The following is a 24766-nucleotide window of genomic DNA, read 5'->3' as shown; positions in this document are numbered from 1 at the left end:
TTTTTTTTTGTTACCTAATGCTTGTACAACAAATAATGTGGAAATGCTGATGCCCTGTGTAGTTACAGGAATGCTCACAGTATGCAAACAGTGTTCTGAGCTGGGTCAATAGAGGACAGAGGAATATGTTGCTCTTAACTACCATTAAACACATAGCGGTTCAGACATCCCAGGGAAAAAGCCAGTGGTAGAGCTTGTGTTGTAAAGAATCAGATTTGTTTGGTTTTCTCTTAGTAAAACAATTGACAGCATATCTTTCCCTCAATACCAACCCATTTCCTGTTACCATAGAAACCTAACTCTCTGTCTCCATTGCTATTCTCCAAATCTTTCCACCTCCTATTTATCATGCATCCAGTCTTACTTCAGCATATATCATGTATTATATGGCTATAACGAATGTCTCTATTTAATTGAAATTATGTTCAGAGTAGTATTTTTAACCTTGAGTCAAGGCAAAAAAAATGTATTTCCTAAATTTTCCAAGGCATTTAGTGTTGCAAGATTTACAGCAAAGGACATGTTTACAGCAATATTATTTCACAAATAAGAGGTATAAACTCCAAGGTAGCATAACAACAAATAGGGAAAGAAAATAAGGGGAATGTAAGCAACAAATTCCTTTAAACTGTGAACTTAAGCTTTTAAACTCTGCTTCCCTTCCTTAAACACAAACACACACAAACACACACATACACACACAATGGATACAGAAGACTTTGGAACTGCCGATGTGTTGCTGGTGTCTTCACAGTGACACTGGTGCTGAGTTACAGTGTTAATGAGAACTTTAATGTCACCCACACACAGAATCCTTGCAAACAGATTAGAGCTGTGAATACACTGAGCCCCTAGAACACACAGGAAAACGGCTATAATACACAGAGACACGCAACTCACATTTTTTAATCACAGACACGCACGTCAACAAATGGGGTTGAAGTTTCACAAGTTAAGGCTGGTAATAGCATCCATGGCTCTGCCAGTGATCCTCGGCTTTCTGCTCTTGGACTGTGTGTCTGTTGCCAGATCAAGCAAGAGAGAAGCAAGAATAGAGAGAGAAAGATCTAGATTTTAAAAAATGGAGACAATGCAGGGGACTATTAATTCTACTGCACCCTGGTAGTATCAAAGAATTGTGGAAGAACAACAGTCTCATTAGAAATAGCACTGACCAATAGAGCGATAGTGGTTTGAAAACTACTTGTAAGCAATGTTCCCTCTAAATCACGCAATCGCACACCCCTCACACAAGAAAAGCTTTGCAGCGGAGAAAATAAAGTCCAACATAAAATGCAAATCAACTAGACCAATAAATTTAATTACCCATGCCTAAATTAAGACCTAAGTCCTGTATTTTTGTGTTAATAACTTAATTTTATACCACAAAAACAGCTGTTATGTCCAACAAGAAAAATAAGCCCCCAAAGGTGATTATACACAAATTATGCAACAGACAAGATAGAAAATATTGAAATTTAAAGCTATATAGAAGATCAAAATGAACAGGGATGAATACATTTTTTTGTAAAGGTTTGGTGTGAATTTTGATTTCTAACTCGTACTGTTTAAGGCAGATATACCTAGCCTGGCCATGCGGCCAAATGGTCTGATACAGCACATAAGTCATTCTGGAAAGGCTCTCCGGTCTAAAACAGAACAAGCCAATCCCATCATGAGAGGTAGGAGTTTTCTCTTGGCACTAGAATTACCCATAATGCAGTAACGCTTTTCTGTAGCCATAACAGTCAGAATTACAGCTCAACTGAGCAATGTTTTTATGATGCACTTTATTATGTCTTAAATTATCTCGATATTTAAAACTTCAAAAACCGGCAACTGCAAAAGCTTTTCATAAAAAAAAGACTTTTATGCATTCCATCTGTAGATATCTGATTGGTTCTAATCTGTTTCTGTGTGATACAACAGGTATATGGCATGACCTTTGTGAACCCACATGAAATTTTTTTGTTTTCTCTCAATAACTGTTTCTGCAGCTGGAGCCTCAGCAGGGATGGCCTGGTTGTAGAGTTCAGTGTGAGTAACTTTGTGCAGCATGCCCACACAGCAGCTGCACCATTTTCAGTTTGAGTCTGGCGTAAAGGCCTTTTTTTTCCACGTCTTAACATTTGCCCAGCAATCTTTTAAGATCCCCCACAACACGCTCTCTTATTGCATTCACCAAAAGATACCACAAATGCAATTTAGCACCCCTTATTTGACAATCTTTGAAGGTCGGGCTCTAAGAGTCATAACAGCTTCTTTTTTTGTAATCATAATCTACATATAATCTTGGCAAATTCAATTTACTGTGAACTACTTTTAAGAGCTCAGCTGAAAGACCTTTTGAAAAATTTTATTTACAAAGAATACTAGAAAAACTATTTTATTCTGATTCAGTATGAAAACGGTAAGTTTTAGGTGGTAAAATAAATAAAAAATAAATGAATATCAAAATCTCAAAAATGTGACTCCAAACAACATGAAATATCCAAATTGAAAAAAATGTCACCACTACAAAGAGAATTTAACAAAACCAAAAGTAACTGCTTTGGTCAAGACCTAAAACTTGAAACCAGGCTTCCCATCAGTTTTATGGGAAGCTGACAAGGACAAAAAATTCGTAACTGTGGAGCAGATAGATGAAACACTGGAGACTTGGTGCAAGTTGCTGCTTTTAGTCATGCTGGACAGGTGCATGTGGTTGAAAAATGTAGATTTCTCTTATTTCATATACTGATGTATGCTATTTACTTACTAAAAAAGTTTTTCATTCAGTCAGTTTCACCTGCAAGGCCACATAAGCCCTGAGTGAGAGGTGTTTGTAGAGAAGGCATACTTATTCCCATAACAAGCCAGATTCTTTCTCAAGGTTTAACCAAAGTTAAACCTTTACTGTTTAACCAAAGTGTCTGTAATTTGTTTTGACTGACTTCTTTCCATTATTGAAAATAAGGGGAATGTACGCAATCCAGGTCAGAACAGGGCTGATTACCATTGCCATTAAGGGCAATAAGACAACGGTATGATGAACCGTTGTCTTATTGCAAAGATAAAATTAAGTGCCAACTGAGTGAAATCCATCCATTTCTGTTTATTTAACTGGAGTAAATAGTTGAATATTTTTTTCCCACTGCAGTGCAGCATTGCCTTGTGCTGCAGTTCTTTACCATAACCTTGCTACATGCTTTTAGTTCCTGATAACTGATGGAAATTTACACATGCTACTACTTTCTTACAGGTACCACTTTAAGATGTCATACAGAAAAGACCTCTGTGTGACCACATACATTTAAGCTTTCATTCCTAAGCTTCCCATGTGACCTAAATGGTGTGAAAACAATGCCTATGCTCTCTATTTTTTCTGTCTTAAGTCATAAAAGTTTGTTAGGATAATTATCATTAATGATATGTGAAGTTTATAACACCTTAATATTAGCTGCCTGTTGTGTGTCAGAACTAATGTTTTCCCAAGTAGTTTATCTAATTAAGACAGTCCCTCTGTCCGGATACATGGTTATAATCTTAATTCTGTAAGTGGCAAGCATTTGGGAATGGAATGAGAGCAGTGTCCTTCAGCTAAGAACAAAGTGTAATATTTTGATAAGGCTGGAGCCATGGATGTCTCCTCATCTGCAAATGTGTATGATGTAACGATGCGACGACGTGGCATACTGAAGTATAAAATGCTTCTCTACCTGTTTGTCAGGGCTACTTCACATGAATTGAGTCCAGCTGGTAAGCGCTGCCTTCTGTAACTCTAAGCAACTTCTCTGATATGAGATTACATTTTCAATCAAAATGTGTTGTAATGTCTCTCGGTTATTTAATACATGTACGTTAAGAAGTGTTATTTAGAGAAACTGTCCCGGGTGATCTATTTTCAGGAAAAAGAAGCGGAGCCTATCTTTAACAGGTTCTAGGCCTAAAGTAATGGAATAATCTGACATTAAATAAATGTAAGGCAAAACACTGCATGGGTTGAATAGTCCTACAAACCTAAATCTCCGCACATACGTTAAAGATTAACAGTATAAATAAACATAAATAAATATAAATTGTACATGTCTCATATAACTTGCCCACTTCTATAGTCTTAAATAAAACTCAACAGTTAAAGCCTTTGGAGGAACATATGCTTCCATCCAGACAAAGTCTTTTATCAGAGCAGATCTGAGCACGGCTTTGACAAATGAATTTGTGTAAAAACATTTTAGCTCTTTTGTTAACTACAGATACAAAGCTGTGTTCCTATTGGTTCAGAACCGCACCAGCTGAAAACATTCACAGCAGAGGAATACAAGCATCAATTGGTTTCTGAAACAAGAAAAAAAAAAATAAATCTCAAGAAGGTGATTAGATGTCAAAAGGTGTAGTTTGTCTTATTCTACAACAGCAAAAAGAAAAAGCAATGAGCTATGTCATTTTTCCAGTATTTATTTTTTGTGTTGATTAGCAGTGTTTTGCAATGAAAACTATGCCTCTGTAACTGCAAAGAGAAAATATGTTGCTTATATTTATACATGTGGTCCTTTGAAAGGCAGTTTTCTCTTATTTATTTGGTAAATTTCTTTAAAAAAATTTAACTGAATAGAATAGAAATAGGAAAATTAAAGATGAATTTTCATCATTATTATAATTAGTAGTAGTATTAATGTATTTACTTTCATAAAGGCTTTTTTTCCTAAAATGGTAGTTTTTAAGAACTGTAAGAGGAATTTGTGAGAGAAGAGAGATGTTTTATGCTCTCTCCAGAGAGCATAACCTCGCAGCAGTGAAAGATAGAATAAGAGCACTAAACGACAGCTGTGGATGGGTGCTGCTGTAAATCCTGCCATAAAGAGAAAGGATAGGAGACAGTTTTATCCAGCTAAGAGCCTACACAGAGGGATTAAGGGTTATAGCAAGTCAGCGAGAGAAGTAGGAGGTGACCAAAAGGGGCACCATGTGTGCCATGGGCAAGGACCTGGATAAAAATGGAAGCTGGGGAGGAAATGGGCTGGGGTGGTGGAGAGGGGTGGGGGGACCAGAACAGACAGGAGAAAATTTCAGTGTACTGCTAAGGTCAAATTATAAAGGATTGTGAACGAATCTCCATTTAAACACAAACAAGGCCTCAGAAGTTAATAAATTCACCCCCTTTTCCTAACACAGTTTGAATCCTAAGAGAGCCTAATTCCTAGACAAAAAAAAATATATATTTTTTTTTTTTCTTTATAGTGTAACGATCTGGATCTGTTGGTTTTATCTAAGTTTTCGGTTTCACGTTCATCCAGGTTTTTCCTTGTTTTCTAGCTTTATTGGTGTGTTCTGGATTCATTTAAGTTTCTTAGGTTTTTCTTTGTCTGTCCTCTGTTGCCCCCTTGTGTTTTCTTTTCCCTTGGCTTCCTCATCAGCTCGAGTCACACCTGCTCCTTATCAGCTCGTTAGTCCTTCCTTTGTTCAGTCAGCCATAAATACACTCCCTCTGCAGTCCCTCTCTGCCGGTTCCACGTCTTACTTCATCCTACCCTGGCTCCTCATGATTGTTTCCCCTGATGTCTCCATGGTCCTGGTTTGTGTTTAATTCTTATGTTGGTTTTTTGGATTCCTGTTTTGATTTACATTTTTAAGCTGGATTTTTTTGGATTACTGTTTGGCTGCCTTTCATCCTTAATTAAACTGTCAAAGATCTCACCCCTGCCTCTAAGCTTCTGCTTTTGGGTCCTCACAAAAACCTTAAAACCAAACTGTGACATATAGGACTGAATTCAATTCAATTCTGTCTCTTTATATAACGCCAATTCACAACATATGTCATTAATGTTATCTAACCAGCTCATACAAATTGATCTAAGGAAAAGCAGTTGATTGCATTGACTCATTAACTTGAATGCAATCCCTCACACTAAGCATGCTTGTTGCGACTGTGGAGAGGAAAAACTTCCCTTTACAGGAAGAAACATCCAGCAGAACCAGGCTCAGTGTGAGCGGCCATCTGCCGAGGCCGACTGGGGTTCAAGGAAACAGAAGTAGAGATACAAAAAGCAAGACAAGCTCCGAGCCAGCTCCAATGTCAAAGGATGAAGAGAGCACATCCAGCCAGTCACAGTCAAAGAAACAGGACTACACTGAAAAACAGGCCAATATCCAACATCTATAAACAAAGGTGTTGATGGCAGCAGTACAGCTGATACTCCTCTCCAGGATGACTTCAAAGCCAAACAGGAACAGATGAGGCAAAGCGACTATGAGAAAAGGCAGAGAGAGCATAACATTAAAGATTGAACTAACAGATTCTGCAAAGAGGGAGAATAGAGATAGAATGAAGCAGAATGATGAAATAGGGATCCCTATGTCCTCCAGCAGTCTAAGCCTATAGCAGCATAACTATAGCGATAGCTCAGGATAACCTGAACCACTCTAATTATAAGCTTTATCAAAAAGGAAAGTTTTAAGCCTATACTTAAAAGTAGACAGGGTCTCTTCCTCATGGACTAAAACTGGTAGTTGGTTCCACAGGAGAGGAGCCTGATAACTAAAATATCTGCCTCCCATTCTACTTTTAGAATTTCTACTAACCACTAATAAACCTGAAGATTGAGATTAAAGTGCTCTTTTACGGACATAAGGAACAATCATATCTCTGACATAGGATGGAGCTTGGCCATTTAAGGCTTTATATGTGAGAAGGAGGATTTAAAATTTGATTCTGGACTGAACTAAAGAGGTTTGCATCACAGACCAAAATTTGGATTATAGCACATTCATTAAGATGCATACTGTACACTAATATCCGATAAACCAGCAACTGAAATGGTGGGCAACCTTGCTGAAAAGTAAAAAGAAGAACATCTACAAAGGCCAACGTATATTCACTACTCAGGAAGATGAACTGGTTACATCGTTCAGATGAAAATACCCACAGATGGAATTTAATGGACCCATGGGAAATGGTGCTTTCTTATAGAGTTTATAAATGTGCCTCTGGCTGCATTAATGGATAGATGTCACTACTTCAGGGCAGGTCGAAAGGTAGAGTAAGGTTATGTACTGCTGTCATTAAAAATATGACAGCTGAACCCTCTGTGAGGTAAAGATGATGTGTCCCAGTTATTGCAATGCATCCAGTAAGCATGTGCTTTTTTTGCAAACACCTTTCACTATGTGTCCTAAATATTTTTAAATGTTCTGACATTAAAAGCAAAAACAAACAATGTTTACAAAATCTATCAAAATTATATCTATCAGACATCTGCACTATTAGTTACCTGATCTAATACAAGACCTTTGCCTGACTCTGGGAGAAGTTGACAGTATCATCTCAAGAAAAATCAACACAAACATGTTTACAAGAAGAGTGTCATCCGTCAGCAGGTACTTTTACCATAAAAAAAAAAAATCTATGAATAGCTATGGAAAAGATTAGGAATATTTTGAGCAAAGAGTGTTACAGTTAAAGATGACAAATCTCAAATAATGGAAAAACTGATGAAAACCAACCCAAGCAAAGGAAATCATAAAAAGGTCTCCATCCATCCCTCTATCCATCCATCCATTCATCCAGCCAGCCAGCCAATTCACAGAGAAAAAGTTTCTATACATACTAGGACTTTCTATTGACTCACATTGATTATAATTACTGCTTCACAGCATCCTCTGCAGGACCGGCAGGTTCTGCAACAGCTTTTTCCCCGCTGCCATCAGGCTGTTGAACTCTAAACTGGAATCTGGCATCACATCATTTTGCACTACCAAAGTTGCTGAGCTTTTGTTATCCTTTTAAATTTTACACAACTTAATGTTCTACTGCATTTTGCACAAAATTTATTTTCCACTGCACAGATCTTTTTTATATTAATGCCGTTTTGCACCATTGTTTAAACAGTTCTCTTTTTTCTCCTATTGTGTTACATTCTGATCACTGCTGCACTTTAGATTGGTAATGTTTATCAACTCCAAGTGCAATATTATTACACTTTTGTAAGCTCTATGCAACAACTTTTCGTTTTGTATACACTCTGTGCATACAAAATGACAAAATGTTTGTCTAAGTCTAACTTAAAGTTAATTCAAACCATGCCACCAAACTGACTTCCTAACATTAAAAATAGAGATCCACCACATTAGGATCGGCGTATGTTTCCCGAATTACCTGGTGTTCCTCAGAAGGTCAATATACCAACACAAACAAGAACACACGGACACACAGACACACATTCTTGTCTTGCAACAATGTGGTGTCTCCCATTGACTTCCCTTGATTTTCAGGCATTCTCAACCCTTTCTATTCCCCAATCTTAAAAATTGCTCTAAACCTAACCATTAACTAAACTTAATCAACAGCTTAGTCCAAAGCGATAGCAAAAATAGAAGTGAGGACCAGCAAAATGTCCTTAATTGTGTTTAAATGGTCCTCAGTTTTATGGTGACATTGGAAAATGATGCCAAGAGAGGATCAAACATATACACTAGGACCATCATCATCAAATTATGCTCTCCATTATTGGTCATATATCTCTCTTTGCCCCTGTTTGTGTTCTGCCCTTACCCACTAATACACTTCCCTCTATGGCAGTATTGGTATAGCTTCACTTTTAGGCAAAAATATGAAATTACAAAGGAAACCTTTGTTCTCCAACATCTATATTAAACACTGGTCAAGACTTCTCAATTGTGTTGAGGTTGGTAGGTATGAATGGAAGTAAAATGTAAATAATCAACCTCTTTGGGCTTTGAGGAGAAGGAAGTGTAACTCATTTGCATCAGTTCTAATAGTATAATAGTTTAAAATGGTGAAAAAAATCCACATTTAAAGCTTTTATTAAAAAAAAAATATATGTTTTCATGGTTTAGCTCTACCCCTAATATATACATCTGTTTTCAATAATGGAAAAAAAACATTTAAAAGACAATATAACAGAAACCACACTTTCTAAATAAATTGAAAAAGCATCACTTACTGTACTTTCAGTATTCTTACAAAATTCTTCTCATCTGTGGTTGAGAGTGTGCTGACAAACATGCATCTTAGCATGGTAGTCCATGCTACAATAAGGCAGATAAGAAGAACCTGCAGAGGATAGTAAGGGGAGTTTAGATAATAACTGGATTATACCTAAACTCTAACCATGAAACTTAAGAGATGTTGTAGAATAGGGATCATGAAAAATGTCAGGTTCCTGAGACCCTCATCAGCAAATGCTAAATTGAAACCAAAATCAACAAACAGCTAGAATGTTTTTTTTATAAATAAAATTTGAATCTGCTGTTTTATGACAATGCTAATTTCATCTGTTTAATTTAATGCCGATAAGGGCTAATGGCCCTCTTCAAGCATCAAGTAGCTTGTCATCCAGGTGGTTTTCGTTCTTATGTGACTAAAAACAGTAAGAATTAAAGCATATTTTGATGACAAAATATTTCTGTAAACCCCCTTTTCCTGTCAAAATAAATCAGTAAACAGAGCCAGCAGGTTTTGGGGCTGGAACCATGTACATACTTACTCACTCATGAGAGAAAACCATTATAGCTTGATCAAATTTAAAGGATTATGTCAAACTAGGGGGCTAAATCAATTGTATATTAAAAAAAAAAAAAAAAAACTCTTAGAAATACAATGTGTTGAGGGTATGTCAGAGTTGTCTGACAAAACCCATCATTCAGCAAACATCACTGGATAACTTCCCTAATCTAACCATTCATTAGTCACTCTCATTCTCTAAACCCCACTGGGTTTGCTTCTTTCATGAAATTCCTGTAAGCTTCTCTCCCATACGTGTCAATTATGCTACAGTATACTGAATATTTGCCAATTCTACTATACAGGAAAAACTTTGTAGAAATAATATTGTATGTGTCTGCCATCTCTCTGTTCTGCTATGTTTACCTTCAAATCAAGACATGCTGTGAGCGACTAATGATGACGATGACTCAGTAATGTGAGAATGTTGCCACAGTCTGAGAGCTGTGACTAGTCTCAGTCTTCCTGCTGAGACTCTAGCTTTCTCAGCACACTTTAATATTGCTTCTTGAGGTAGGTTTATTTCGTTCTATTGTTCTGTCTATAGCCTATTCTAATAGTAGATTATGTAAAGAAAAGAGTATATATGAAACGGTGCTTCTTCACAATCCCAATCTTATTAAATTAATTGCAACCATTGCAGGGTGGTTTTAAGAGCTAATGATAGCCATATGAGTGAACCAGTAAGACAGAAATGCTGATTGTTTGTAGTACATTACCTTCCATTATTAGGATCCTGTCTGGCTAAAATATGAATTAGGAAAACGCAAATCACAGTATTAAGAATAAATCCCAGGATAAATGAAGAATGAGTGCTTTCTTAGAAAATGTAGTATACAAATAGTAAGTTCATTATCTACCTACAATGGTCAACAAAAAATATATCACAATGTGTGGCTATCAGGCCTACATTTTTAGCTTTCCTCTGATTCTTAATGTTTTTTAAAGTTGATCTTTTCCCTTTCAGGATCTATCAACATTGATGGTTGACTTTGTGCCTTCCATTGTTCTGCTTACTTGTTGTTTTGATTTCTGGACAAAAGATCTCAAGTTTCCTGAGGAAAATTGAATCATGTCTCCTCTGACAGCCCGCCTAATATCAGCCATTTGGATCCTAACTTGCTTGTCATCTACTCTTCCAAAACTCTCTATTCCAAATGTCTTTCCTGGATACTGATCACTCAAAAAGAATGACAATTACTTAAAGAAAAATACGTATGTTGAATAAGATAATGTCTGAAGCCTATACTGTCAATCTTTTGCAACAAAAAGAACTGAAAAGTATAAAAAAAAAATGGCTACATAATATCTGCTTGGAATAAATTAGGCTCTTTAATTTTAGTGATGATCTCTGCATGTAGGCTTTGACTTGCACAGCTACAGGGCAGAAATTAGATAAATGCTCTTGCCGTTTTAAAATGCTGTGTTGTTGAATTCTTCAACTGTAAAACAATAAGTTCCCATTTCAGTTAAACATTGGATACACATTTTTATGAACTAGTGTCAGGCTTCTTTAGAGGTTCATCAATCTGCTTTGCTGCATCTACATAATGAAGTCGTATTCAGACACGATAAAAAAACAAAACAAAAATGGTCTATCAATGTGAATTTACTCATAAATGCATGTTTCCTATATTTTAAAACTACTATAAAATTGTGCTGACATAATTCCAAATATTACGTCGCCTGCTGTACAGATAGCTTGCACAAGGCTGCTTCAATGAAGTTCTGCTGAAATGGAATCCATTTATATCAATGACTCATTCCATTGAAAAGCAAATTTCTCTGCCTCTCAAATAAACAATCAGGTCTGCAGATCACTGTCACATTCATGCACAAGAACTGAATAAACATGTGCATCGCAATACAAAAGAGAACTTTTCTTGGCTGTCATGGCAGCACTTCTCAGGTGGCTGTGTTTTAAAATAAAACCCCTTACATTTATTGTATTTATCTACTTTATCAGTTTTTATTTCTACTGATAGCTAGCAGCGAATAAGTTAAACTTGCTACTGATTAAGTTTATTGAGCATTTTGTCAAATCCATTTTATGGGAATTTTAAAAGTCATTTGCACCCTCTAATGAGTTTCCATAACACATTTGTCACCATCAATAAAAAAAACATGCTTGTTGTCCTAACTGGGAAACTGGAATATTTTTGTTTAATCCATGGGAGGCTCAGCTAAGAAAGGTTAAAAAAAAAAAACTCTCTATACTTAAAACATAACATATGCTAATACCTAGAATACAACAACAGATAGGAAATATGTGTAGATATTTTAAATATATATTATAGTAGACACTTCAAAAAATATTTTAATGTTTGCTTTATCATGTTTTTCTGTTTCACATATGCCACACTGAGAAAACACTCATTAATTCCTAATTTTTTTAAATAGTGAGTAATTTGTCACAAGATAGCCGTGAATGTTAAGAGGTTATCAATTTAAAAACGTTATTTTTGCAATTATTTTCCTCCTGTAATTCAGATGAAAATATTTGACAGTAAGATTAGGTAAAACCGTAGTAAACATTATTAAAAACAAACATATATACTGTATAGTAATAATTGCTGCTAGCTTGCATACTTTCTCTGATATTCCATCTAATCATCTTTGGTGATGAACTTCAAGTCTTTGATGTGTTTATTGCCATCAAGTAATGCTTTTCTAAGAGATCCGTGAGCAGCTTCTGACTGAGCTTATTAAAGTTTAATTCTAGCCAAAAAATAAATATTTGTAAAGTTAAATTATTGCTTTAAACACCTCTGCCAAAGACAAATAATAATAAATGGATATTTAATGAGGATTTTTATAAAAAATATTATCTTTTTATTACGTACTGTATTTATCTGATGATACATTTACTCCATTATTGCTTTATGTATCTCATTATAATACAAACATAATTTTCAAATAATGACAAATTTAAGGGGTATTTCCATTTTTATTATTTTTATCATTATTATTACATTTATTATAAACACAAAATTGTCTTTAATGGAATAAGATACATTTTACCTTGATACACCTTTAAACTATTTATGATCTCTTCTATATCTAAATATTCAGTTGATATTTACAAATTCCTTATGTTTTAATAGACTTCCTTAGTCGACTATCTACTGACAGCGATCTTTTTTAATGGATTCATCATGTTTTTCTATCTGCTTTACAAAAGCATAATGACCACAGACCGGAAAGACCAACTGCCTCAACTGTACAATGTGAAATCAACACATAAACCCACACAGTTAAATGGGCATTAAGCTCAACAGTTGGAGGATGGAGGATATTTTATGGAATAGACTGAGGATTAAAAACATGTTTGGTAAGTGCACACAGGGAATCTTTGTGGCCAAGTCTGTAATTAAAGGAAAGAACCTCAGGTTAGATCTGTATCAATTACTCTGGCAGAAAAAGAGAAAAATAAAAGCTCAATACCCATGATTCCAGAAAGGTAGAGAGAAAGATGAACAATACTGAGTCTCTGATGGGAAAACGTCCTCCTTAGATGGATGGGGGACAAAGCAGAGAGAGATACTTTACTTGTCCAAGTGTAATATTGTTTTTCCAAGCTGACACTGATGGGAGAGGATGTGAAAGCAAGAGATGGAGGGAAGAAGGAGATCAACATGTTGAGACGGAGCCCTGGAGACACAGTCACCAGAGAAGCAGAGAATTATGGGAGTGCAAATTAAATTACACCGGAAGGGACATTCAGGTCTGGACCTGCAGGAAACACAGTGTTAGGGGATCTATGTGTGTGTGCATGTCTGTGTCTGGTGGATGGGGGTGGGGGTGGGGGGTTCTTGTACGTGTACGGCTACATTTAGTAGATTTTAATGTTCATACATTTTAAAGTCAATGAGAAAACTTAAATGACTCAAGGTCAAAATTTGTTTATTATCATTTAACAACAAGAAGAATCCATCTCTGTGTTACACAATGCAGCCATTCTGTGGAAAAAGAGTGAGTCACCAAACCGGCAGTTCAGGGATAGTATTATGGATGAGTTTTAGGCAATTTTATAAAATAGTGTCCTTAAGATTTCATGATATTATGGTGTTCTGTTCAAGCCAACTTCTGAACATGGAAAGAGTATGGTACAACTGAAAACCCATCACCAATCACATAAAATGACAGCCCTGGAAAGGATAGTAATAGAAAGGCAAAAAACAAATACTTTAAAGGGACTGCCAAAGACTTTCTGGAGGAGTTACAAGACAAACAACAGTTTTTGGTCAAAAGCAAAAGAGTTTCAGGGGCTGTTGTGATATGAGACCAAAACTGAACTTTCAACATACAATCAAATCTGTACAGTGTGTGTGGCTCAAAGGCTCAAGACTAACACTGCTTATGAACCCAGCTCTATGGCGACACATGTAGTGGCAGATGCACATAGCTGAATAGCACTCTTTCTGTTGTCTGTGCTCTGCATGGCTCTCCAACCCCATCCAATTAAGGATCTGTGATAAAATTTGAGGACTGCAGCTCACATAAGCTCTCCATCCAAAGTGTTTGAGCTTGTGCTATTTTGGAAAAATGTATGGCAGCAATTTCATGTGTGCATATTTTGAAAAGAAATGCTCCAGAAGAGTTGAAGCTGGAATCATAACAAAACAAAATAGTGTGAGACTTTTTCACAAAATGGTACCAATAAAAGTGCATACATGTCAACTCTATTTACTGATGAGTTGACTTGTAGTGTTATCATCCTAAGCGGACCGTGATTATATGGCCTATACTGGTAAATATTGTATGTGTAAAACTAAATAATCCGGTTGTAAAGATCATAAAGAGGAGTCTGAGTAAAAAAAAAGTTTGCCGAAAGTGAGTAACGAGTTTAATAATAAGTGGAGATTATAGTATAGGTGACACATGTCAGGAACATTTTGAAAGTATGTTTTTCACTTCAGGGATAAAAATAATATATGAAACACAACTTAAAAAAAAAAAAAACAGAAGAACAGCTATAAAGAATAAAACATCTGTAAAATTCTTTGTTTACTTTAAATATTCCGATGCCATTTTGCAACAACAAAATTATATAATGATTTCAGACAATAAAAAAGAATTTCAAGCAATAAAGTGGCTTTTAAATCAGTTAAACGGGTAGGAATAAAGGTAGGTTTAAACTTAAAACTTTTTTAAACATAGAACATAGAAATCCACAATAAAATCATTTGAAATATACACACCGTTAATGTATGAAATAAGTAATGAAATAGATAACTATGATAATATAAATTAAGATATATCCATATTTTACTGATATTTTCTGCTTTATTTTCCCTTTATCACAATATCCCAGCCATCGTTTGCTAACCTTTTATTCTCTTGGGCTCTAAGAGTATACATGAAGTGCCGACATCTAGGGCAAGTACAAATAGTACAAGTATATGTATGGCCTTTAAATGTAGGTAAAATACAAAATCAAACCAAGCATTGCATAAATAGTGATATTTTACAGATTGCAATTGTGGTGGTCCGTCCAGTAAGGCACAAGGACAAAGGCATATAAAAAAAAGTATTTTCTATTTATTTTCCCAAAAAATCTTCACCAAAAAGGACTTACATCAAATCTCAAAAAAATATACCAAAATGTGCCCAAAGAAATCAACTAAGGCATACCTAACTCAGGATAACAAACCAAAAACTGACCTCACACAATGAACACACAGGGGAATTTATACACAAAGGCTAGCCTACACAAACGAGGAGGGGTGGGAGATGAGACAAAGACAAACAATGCATAAACATAAATAACTAATTTAAGCCAACACCTTTTGACTATCAAAAGAAAAACCATAACACCAAAAATGTTTTAACAGTTATGCCAAAAGTGGAGAGAGAGAAGCAGACTTCAACATCCAGTCCCCTGCTTCCAGCAGCCTGATGGTATGCCCCACTTCCTGGTTTGCCTTTCAACCAGTCCTCTCCACTCAGCCAGTCCTTCAAACTCAGCAAAGAAAAGTAGCTAATTTAAATAAACAAAAGGTGTTTACTGAATGTGTGCACCCATAATAGTAAACAACCTAATGCCAAAAAAAACACCACAAAAGTGAAATTATAAATCTATTCTGTGAAGACCTTTAAATAAAGAAAGAAATACTAACACGGAGGAAAAGATGGAGGAACCTCCACAGCAATGATGACTGTTATTCAAAATATTAGACCGCTTTAGTGGCTAAAAGGGACACATGCTAGGATTGCATTTAAGGATGTAAGAAATAAGGTAGCTGAAAAAAATGCATGCAAATTTTTTCAATTTCTTTGTATTTTTTGTAATTTGTAAAAGAAGTCGAAATCATTTAGCATCTTTCTTCCACCTAATGTTAATTCTTCAACACTGTTCCGTAATATACTCTACCACAAAGCATATCACAAAATCATGAAAATAATTTGAGGAGAATTAAGCTTTTTCCAGGCACTTAAAAAAAAACAACCTTATATACATATGATAAACGCTTCAAGGACCATGCAGTGGGTCCCAGATGAGAGACAGGTTGGCCAACAGTAATATGTGAAGATCTCTCTGTCTGCTGCATACTTCAAAGCTTTTCACTAGTTGGACATTCTTGACCTCAGGGTACCTACAGTACTGTCAAAAGAGAGACCAGCAGCCACAGGGGAAGCAATTCAACAAACAGCCACAGGCAACCTGTCAGTGAACAAATAGGCAGCAATGTTTGTGCACACTTCAAGTTACCCCTCTTTACTCATGAAGCATCGTTGAGAGATCATTGGCATTGGCAGTTTTCCATATTTTATAAGTTTATTTACCTTTTAATCATTTTATTTTTGCTCTTGTTCTGCTGACTAAACTAATCATATCTAGGAGCTGAACAGCTTCAACCCTCAGATACAGTATAACTGTTTAGTGACATGAGCAGCCTAACAAAAATATAAATAACTTATATGTCTATGCTGGGTTTTAGTCAACTGATAAAACATGTATTCATATAATTTTAATTAAAAGCATTAATTTGAAAAGAATATCACTTAATTAAAACTAAACGTTTGAATTGAAACTCAGTTAATTTACTTTAAAGTGGATAATATTTCAATGGAGATTAAATTAGCCTATTTTTACTTTCAGTTCTACTGTATAATTTAGTTTAATTTTTAAATTTCAGTTTCTTTCTGTCTGACTACTGAGTTTGTAAGCCACAGAGAAATCACATCCCGGACTGGCATTTCACATCAGGTTAAATTAGCTTTTAGCAATTTTAAGTTACAGCAGAGAATCTTGACCAATTTCATTAAGAATATCAAATTATCACTGTTGTGATCAAGTGTCACTGATATAACCGGAACTACTCCCCTCTGAAGAAACACCCTGCCGACAGAGGTTTTAAAATGGCCAGCTTCCTATTTCGATGTTCTATTTTGGCGGTGGCTCTGTGCCACTAAAGGCTAGACAAAGCGCTTCCAGCTTTAGGTTACGCTATGTAGTGACCAAATCCCTACGGAGAAGTCTGCGTTCACTGGACCGAGTCAGACTGCCTTTTTACTGAGATTCAGAAGGAGCTGAACGTAGTGTTTTTATTCTTCCTGCGATTCAAACTGAGTTGAACGCAGTGTTTCCTGAAGCCTGCTACAGCAGAGACAGAGAAGAGCTAATCCAGCTCTGCTAACCTGAATTTAACAATTCAGGTTAGCAGAGCTGGATTAGACAGTCAGATTTTCAATGTTTTATGATTGATATCTAGCCATTTATATTCAATTAGTATTTCCATCTTTTTATTAGCTTTAAGCTTTGATTTTGGCACTTTGAAATATTTCTGTAAAGTGCAAAAATAATACTCAAAATTATTGTTAGTAACATTATTATATGAATAATTATAATCATTATTACTTACAACTCCATTGCTTAGAACTCATTATTTGTTTTACAATCCCTCACAAACTGTCAATAGCATAAACAATATAGTCATCTAAATGGGGTGGACCACAACTGTGTGTATTTCTTAGCCTTTGCACAGCAATCTTTGTAGATCACCCGCAACAACCATGTGTCACATGTGCAATTAGGTCAAAAGGGACAGGGAAGCTGGTCAGTTTATGTGAGAGTATTGATACAATGTACAGTGCTACTAGAGGAAAACCTATTATGGTTAGCTTTCTAATTGAATCAAACATACAGTTAGAGAAATAGTGTCAAAGTTTAACATGTTGTAGAATGGAATTATAGCAACAACAAAGAAACATGATAAAGCAAAAAAATATGTATTTCCCTTTAATTTCCTCCAGCTGTTAAAAACTTCCCATTAATGTTTTATCTATGTTTTCTACAATGGGTAGGCTTCAGAAAAAAAACGCACAGAGGAGATGAGATTTAAAAGCCATAACAGTTTTTTAAGCCTCTTTGTGTCTTTGTATTGATACAGACCAGAACCACTGTCTTTGTATTAAGTGGTCCTTGAAAAATCAGTAACATCTTGAGGAGGCCTGAAGCCAGGGAGCTATGTTTCACAAAGGTCACATGTACACTGAAACAGATTAGCAATTCAGATTGAGATAAAGGGGCTCGAAGGCTAATATAGCTCTCGCTTTGTCTTATTACATTTGCAAACCTGCAGTGCAGAACCACACTACTTAAACATGCCATAATAGGAGTATACATGTAGCTATATTAGAAAAAATAACTTTTGGAGATATTTTGCAGTCATTAACACAAGAACTCACAGGGGTAGTCATCTTAACATGCTAGGACTCAGAATAATCAGAAGAAACTTTACTATGGAGATTTTTGCATTCAGAGCCCGGCAGCTCCTCCTTATGAACTGTGCCCAAATTATTAAAAAAATGTTGAGATTATTTGAGAAGTTTTCTAACAAAAAACTTCCTGAGCCAAATTTGTCTCAAACTTTTCATGGTGATAAAAAGGATACAGAAGATAGTGCTTGTTTGTATTTGGTAGGATTTAATTAAGCGTACAGAAAGCACAGTATCATTGTAATGAGAGAAAATGACACATGAAAATGTGTATCCTTCTCTTGCATTAAACCCACTTTACTTTGATCCTGCCACATAAAATGTAGTACAATCATTTTCCTTTAAACGTCAGCTTATGTAGTTAACAGACTCCAACTGTGTGTATTAAAATTCCAGAATAAATCCAGCAGTTCTGTGAAATGCCCGTTGAGTTAGGTTAGATAACACTGATGATCAAACACCCAGGATGAAAGACCAAGGAACACAGCAGACAGGTAATGAATAAAGTTGTGAGGAAGTTTAAATCAAGAGTTCGGCCCCAGCTTTAAATATCTCAAAGGTCAATGTTCAATCAATCGTCACAAAATATAATGAGTATAGCATTAACATTAACACTAGAAGCAGCAAAGGGCCCTGGAGATGCAGAGATACATACAGGTGGGAGAATCTGTTGACAGAATAATTATAAGCTGCCCCATTTAAAAATCATATATGATAAGAAAGCAAAAAAATCAGGTAATGTTATTTTTCCACTGCAAAGTTAAAGAAAGATTAAACATGCGGAAGTAAGTGTTTTGTTTAGATGAAAGTAGATTTTTTTTTTTTTGTCTCCTATGTGTGGCCAAAACTAACACTCCACACTCCTTAGAACAGAATATTACCATGAACATGGTAAGGCTCTGTGGTGAGGGTATTGTTTCAGCACCATGGACAGTTACAACAGACGCGTCGACTGATTAAAGAGACACTATACATCCCAAAAAAACAGGCAAAAAATAGCCTCAGCTTAAACCCAACCGATTCAACTCCTGCCCAGACTGAGATTAAAAAGCAAAACGATACAAAAGCAAACAAACAACTTTGTCATACATAGCGGATCTGTGCTGTTAATTGCAGAAGCTATGACTGAAATGCCTGTGCTGCTACTGGGACAGCAGGTAAACTGGGGAAGTGCAAATCCTGGATTAGAGGGAAATCACAGGAGTGCTATTATCAATATTAAAACGTTCTCCTCTCTCTCTCTCTCTGCTTATGGTGGAGACGTGACACAATCTGAGTCCACAAGTCAAACATTAGTCCAAAATATGCTGCACAGAGTGGCCCCAAATAGAGTTAAAGGATATAAAAATAAAAGAGATGCTGTAGCCTTAGATGCTTAGGCTACTGCAAAAATCTCACTCATAGGTGGAGAAAGTGCTGCAGCCATGCAGGCTCTGCTGACCGATCGGTGCCACAAACTTTTGAAAAACAAGCATTACAAATATGCAAGGGTTACCATGACAACCGTGGACACCCCCCACATTTTCTTTTAAAAACGTGCGTGCAAAGTGTACGTGGGTCCTACCTTACACTCGTCCATGCACGTCCTGACTGAGTAAGCGTCCGTCTCGTACTTTTGAACCAGTAGCTCAAACTCCCTGTAGTTCTCCTCAGCCTGTCGATCCAGACGCTGATAAGCCCGGACACATTCCGAGCACCCCAGCAGATCCACCCCCATGGCCGTATCCAGGGAGCAATTCAAAACGTCCGGACTCGTAAACCCGTAAAACAAATCCAAAAGTGAGTAGGAGTTACAAAAAGAAAGGTACAAATCGCTCAGATTCACGTACGCCGACTGTGTCCCCTCTGTTTCTCCGCCAGAGAGGCCCAAACACACGGTCAGAGCGTCCGTGAAAGTGAAGCAGTCTTTCGAGAAGCTGTCCGGATGACAGGTGTCCATCCGCCACAGAGGTTTAGTAGAATTCCCTATAAAAATAACATCTTGCTCTATTAAGAGGTGGCGGGGATCGGGTGATTTTGGGATATAGTGTGTTTCAGGAGAGTTTTGCTTCTTCTCACCCGTAATAGTTTGCCCGTCGTCCGGCCGCTTGTCGCGGGTCCGCGTCAGCTTGGCCTCGGCGCAGAACCACAGGTGATCAGAGAGCAGGACGCTGATGAAGAGCAGAGAGGCCAGCGACTGTCGCCATCTCTGGGCCCGCTCCGGCTCCGTGAATGGCTTCTCGTTCCCCCGGGGTGCAGACCAATATTTTAAGCATTCGTCATGCTGCCGACGCATCCAAACACCCCTGGTCATATTTTAGGAGAGTGCTGCCCTGGGCCGACTCCACCGCGGGGGCTCCTCTGCAACAAAACTCATTGACTTGTTGGGAGACGGGCTCCGGTTGGTTCTCCTCTGCAGCGGTAGGAGGAGGGGTGCCGAACCTCCGCCGGTCCAGGGCGCTCCTGTTATCGCCCCCCGAAGCGAGTCGGTGCTATTTGGAAGCAATTAGCGTGGCCGCATAGATTAAGCTCCGCGCTGCCGCATCCCGGTTCTCCATGGCTCTCCGGGGGAGAACGGCGTCCTTTTTGACCGCATAGCCCCGCGTCTTCCCAGACGTCCCCTCTCCGGGCTTGTTAGCTTGTCAGGAGGGCGCGCAAGGGAGACCAGCTGTTGCAAGCCTCTCGGTGCTGATGCTGCGCGTCTGCTACCGCTCGATTCGCAGATTCACTTAAAGGAGAGCCATCAGCCACCCCGACACAGGTAGATGGGTTTCTCGGAAAGCATCGAATCCGTTTTCCCGGTGGCCACTGTCATCTTGGACCTCGGTTAAGTTGCCGCCATGTTCGTCTTGAAACACTTTTTCGGAGAGCTGAGTCTGTTTGCGTCATCTCCATCGCTGTGATAGCTCCATCGTTGCGCAGTGGCGGAGCAGCTTATTACCTGTATGCGCACCGCACTAACGCAGAGGATGAGGGATAGACCGCAACCACTCAAAGGTCTTAAACACTATTGTTGCCAACAAGCTCTGATATTTATATTTGGGTGTTATATTTGTGTTTTGAATGTTTAGATACAACAAGAACAAGCACACATTTACATGATTTTGCTTTTGGTGCAGAGAACAGATGAGTCAATTAATAACACTGCAGTAAAGTGATTACTTTTATCATATATATACTAAAATATCAGGTACTTTGGGAGAGCATGACCCAAAACATTTCATTTTAGCCCAGAAAACTATTTACACCGGCTCACATCGCACAAGTGGTGCCCCCCCAGGAGTCAGCAAGCAGAGCAGGGGCCACCCCTGCCGATCAGCCTTCCCCTTTGCAAAGATTCATGTGTATTATGCAGAAAATGTTTATTTCATTTAGCTATATTTATTTATAAAGCACATTCCCAATCGGTAACATACATATTTACCCCAGATAAAAATAATGCAGGTAAATTCAGTTTATAATTTAAATGGTTAAAATGATTAAATGCGTTGAGTCGCCGACCTGCAAAATGTTCACAGCTGCAGGAATACCCTGCTGCCACTATTTAAATTGCCTTTATAGCAAATATGTTTTAATAACTGAAGATGTGCTCCGATTTATTGTTATTTTTCACTTACTTAACTGTTGTCATTTACACTTCTGAAATGCCAATTTAGAGGCGCATTTCAATAAATAGAATAAGTATTGAAACTTCATTTAGTTCAGTAATCTGATTCAAAAAGTAATTTTCAAATACAATTCAAACATAGTGTGTAGTTTTAAAAATGCATTTATTTAGTGCTTCATCCAAGCACATTATGTGGAAGTCTAGTGGAAGGAAAAGGTGGAGAAAAAAAGTGCATGAGCATCAGGGAAATTTACAGTTTTGAGAGGATTGTGATGTGCCAAACCTTCCAAGAGTTTGGGGAGGGCACACACAATACTTGGACACTAGAGCCACCACAAACAGATCTATGCAGAAAGTAAGCGGCAGTTGTAAAATTTGTTGTGTTAAGTCACTATAATAAAAAAATCAGATTATTTTCTACAGTACTTGTGACTACTGAAGTTGTCAGTAGTCACAAGACCTCTTTAGTTCATTTAAAAAAGAAAGCAAGCTGTTCCTATAGTATGTAGAAAGAATGGAGAATCCTGATTTTGTTCTGTATTTTGTTAAGCTGAGAGCCAGCAAAGTTGTTGACCAGGAATGTTCAGAGAAGCCTATACTTTATTTTACTAAAAATATGCTAGTTTTATGTTCAAGTGGAACTTAGTAACATATTCAGCAAGCTCATCTGACCTGAACCCCATAGAAAAACTGTGAATGTGTAGTGTTTTGTTAAGCATGAGAAACACCAGAGCCAACAGAGCAAAAAAGGAAATGAAAAGGTATAATTATGACAGATGTAGCTACAGTGTACTCTAATAATTGAAAGTATATGTTCTTAAATGCTTCAGTTGTGTGTAGAATGGTTTTGTTGTGTTGTTTCTTTTGTTACCAGGACCCTTTCTCAGTTAAATTAAATCAAAGAAAGAATGACAACACTGCCCCAAGTTACCAAATTATATTTCAACCCACATAGATAATCATGTGCAGAAAAGAAAAGCTAATATATAGAGTTTTATTGACATAAATAGTATTTACAAGCCATGGGTGCTCAGACCCCAGGAGAAGATGTCAGTGCAGAATGTGGTTGACCTGTGTGAGCTGGTAGATCTAGGTCAGAGGCATCAACCACCCCCACCCCCAACGCACCCCTCACCCCCCCAACCACGGCCCCCCCCCCTCCCCCCCCATACACACACAAACACATAAACAGCCTGACACTGATGAAGGAAAGGTGGCTAGAGAATGAGGGGAATCATATAGAGGCTGGGGAAGAAGTAAGGGGGGTTACAGTTTGGCTGGAAGCAGGAGCATTCTTAGATCAAGATCTTTAAATGCAATGTCTTAATTATAAATGGCTAAGATGTGGGCATTGAGAAACAAACAACAACAAAAACTATGTTAATTTTCAAATTGTATGGAAAAATGTAGGTCAGATGGTTTACAAAAAAATCTCCCTATAAATCTGTATCCTACTTCATTGGTAAAATATGGAATATAAGCTAAGAAGCTTTGGCTGTATTATCGTTCCTTAAATATTTTCCCCTTAAATTTTGTGGTGGAACTAAATGAATAGACAAGATAAAGTCTAAGCAAGCAGAAGGATTATGCTTGGAGGTTTGATAATAACCTGCCTTATTAGCTGGGTGGTGTTTAGCAACACGGCTTAAAGATGCAAAAACAATTGATTGATTGGCAGGGTGATTATAAAAGTAAAAGTATAAAGATATTCCTTTAGAGACACTTATATATTGTTATTATATTTAAAACTATTCATCACTGGCAGCACTGAATGAGAAAAGAAAGGTTTGCTTAATGACATTGTACTGGTCTGAGAAGACAAGATAATTATCAGATGATGACAACAGGAGGATGCTCAATATAAGGGTGTGTCAGTATGACTGGGTGTGTATGGAAAATAGATGGATTTATTGACAGAAGAATAGATAGATGGACTGATAGATGAAAAGGCAGATAGATGGATGGTTAAAGCCTTTAAAACACAACAGGGAATGCCTTTGGGCATATATGATTTTCCAATTCTCTAGTATCTGTTCAATTTATAATATTGGGAAAAGATATTGGACCTCCCCTTTAATTTTCTTGACTACGTATTCTTCTGTTAATATAGCTCTGTAAACAGGGTATTTTTCCCTCTGTAAACAGGTTTTTCCCATGACTGTATGTACAAACGTCATACTCAAATCATATTACTGACCCCTATAGCACAGCTTCCATAGAAACCCTGTGAAAAATCCCCCCACATAATAACTGATAAGGTGCAGTTTAGCCAAATATGTCTAAAAAATGTACTTAAAAGTAAGTAAATGCAGTACCGTAGCTTTGAGGGGATACTTGCTGAGTTGGAGCTTTAAGGACCAAGGACAGTTCACCTATTACTATATGGAACTTCAGACGTAACCCATTTGTCTACAGAAAATACAGAGAGACATGTAGAATGTTCTATCATTTGATATACAGTTTAATCTTTTCTGGACATAATTCAATAGATTTATTCAAATTTCTCTTTGGGATTAATAACATATGTTTGAATTAAATTGAATTATCCGCCCTACCACAATGCAACGTAGAACATTTATTGCATACAGTCACATCTAAAGGCAATACAAAAATACTTAAACTTAGTATTCATGAATTTGCACTGTGGGAGGGGACAATGAAGAACCATAAAAAAACTAAACATGCACCCTGGGGAATACAGACTCAATGCAGAAACACTGCAGCATAGATTGGAGCATTGAACCTTGCTGTTTCAAGAGTTTTGCCTGTTTTAATAATTTTGACTTTTATATCATTATATATACTTAAATGGATATTTAAAATATTGACCCTGTCAGAAACCAAAATGTCTGAGGGGGATTCTGTTCACTTTTTTTTTTCTTTGTGCAGTGTTAGTAGGCAATATTTGTTGTAAAATGGTGCTATATAGATATGTTTCTCCTTTTTGATATGATGTT

At 37.0% G+C, this 24766-nt stretch overlaps 1 protein-coding gene across 1 annotated transcript; it reads right to left on the bottom strand.

Annotated features, from left to right (window-relative positions):
- Positions 1–19617: 19617 nt before the first annotated feature.
- Positions 19618–21092, bottom strand: LOC107096492 (transmembrane protein FAM155A-like). The gene is made up of 3 exons (XM_015393155.1): positions 20282–21092; positions 19788–20188; positions 19618–19680 (listed from the first exon to the last, which is right to left on the bottom strand). The coding sequence occupies exons 1-3, from the start codon at positions 20514–20516 to the stop codon at positions 19618–19620; spliced, it is 699 nt and encodes a 232-aa protein (XP_015248641.1). The 5' UTR covers positions 20517–21092.
- Between the last annotated feature and the right edge of the window lie 3674 nt (positions 21093–24766).

This window comes from Cyprinodon variegatus, unplaced genomic scaffold (genome assembly GCF_000732505.1).
Source record: "Cyprinodon variegatus isolate N-32 unplaced genomic scaffold, C_variegatus-1.0 Scaffold628, whole genome shotgun sequence".
NCBI lineage: Eukaryota > Metazoa > Chordata > Actinopteri > Cyprinodontiformes > Cyprinodontidae > Cyprinodon > Cyprinodon variegatus.
This window is presented reverse-complemented; position numbering and strand designations above follow the sequence as displayed.

What these genes read in the sequence shown, in the direction of transcription:
- LOC107096492 (XM_015393155.1), bottom strand. Translation starts at nt 20,516, where the DNA reads ATGACCAGGGGTGTTTGGATGCGTCGGCAGCATGACGAATGCTTAAAA. An exon ending in CGACGGGCAAACTATTACGG is followed by an intron (nt 20,189 to 20,281) that starts GTGAGAAGAAGC and finishes TTATTTTTATAG; the next exon opens with GGAATTCTACTAAACCTCTG. An exon ending in CGTGCATGGACGAGTGTAAG is followed by an intron (nt 19,681 to 19,787) that starts GTAGGACCCACG and finishes GTTTTTCAAAAG; the next exon opens with TTTGTGGCACCGATCGGTCA.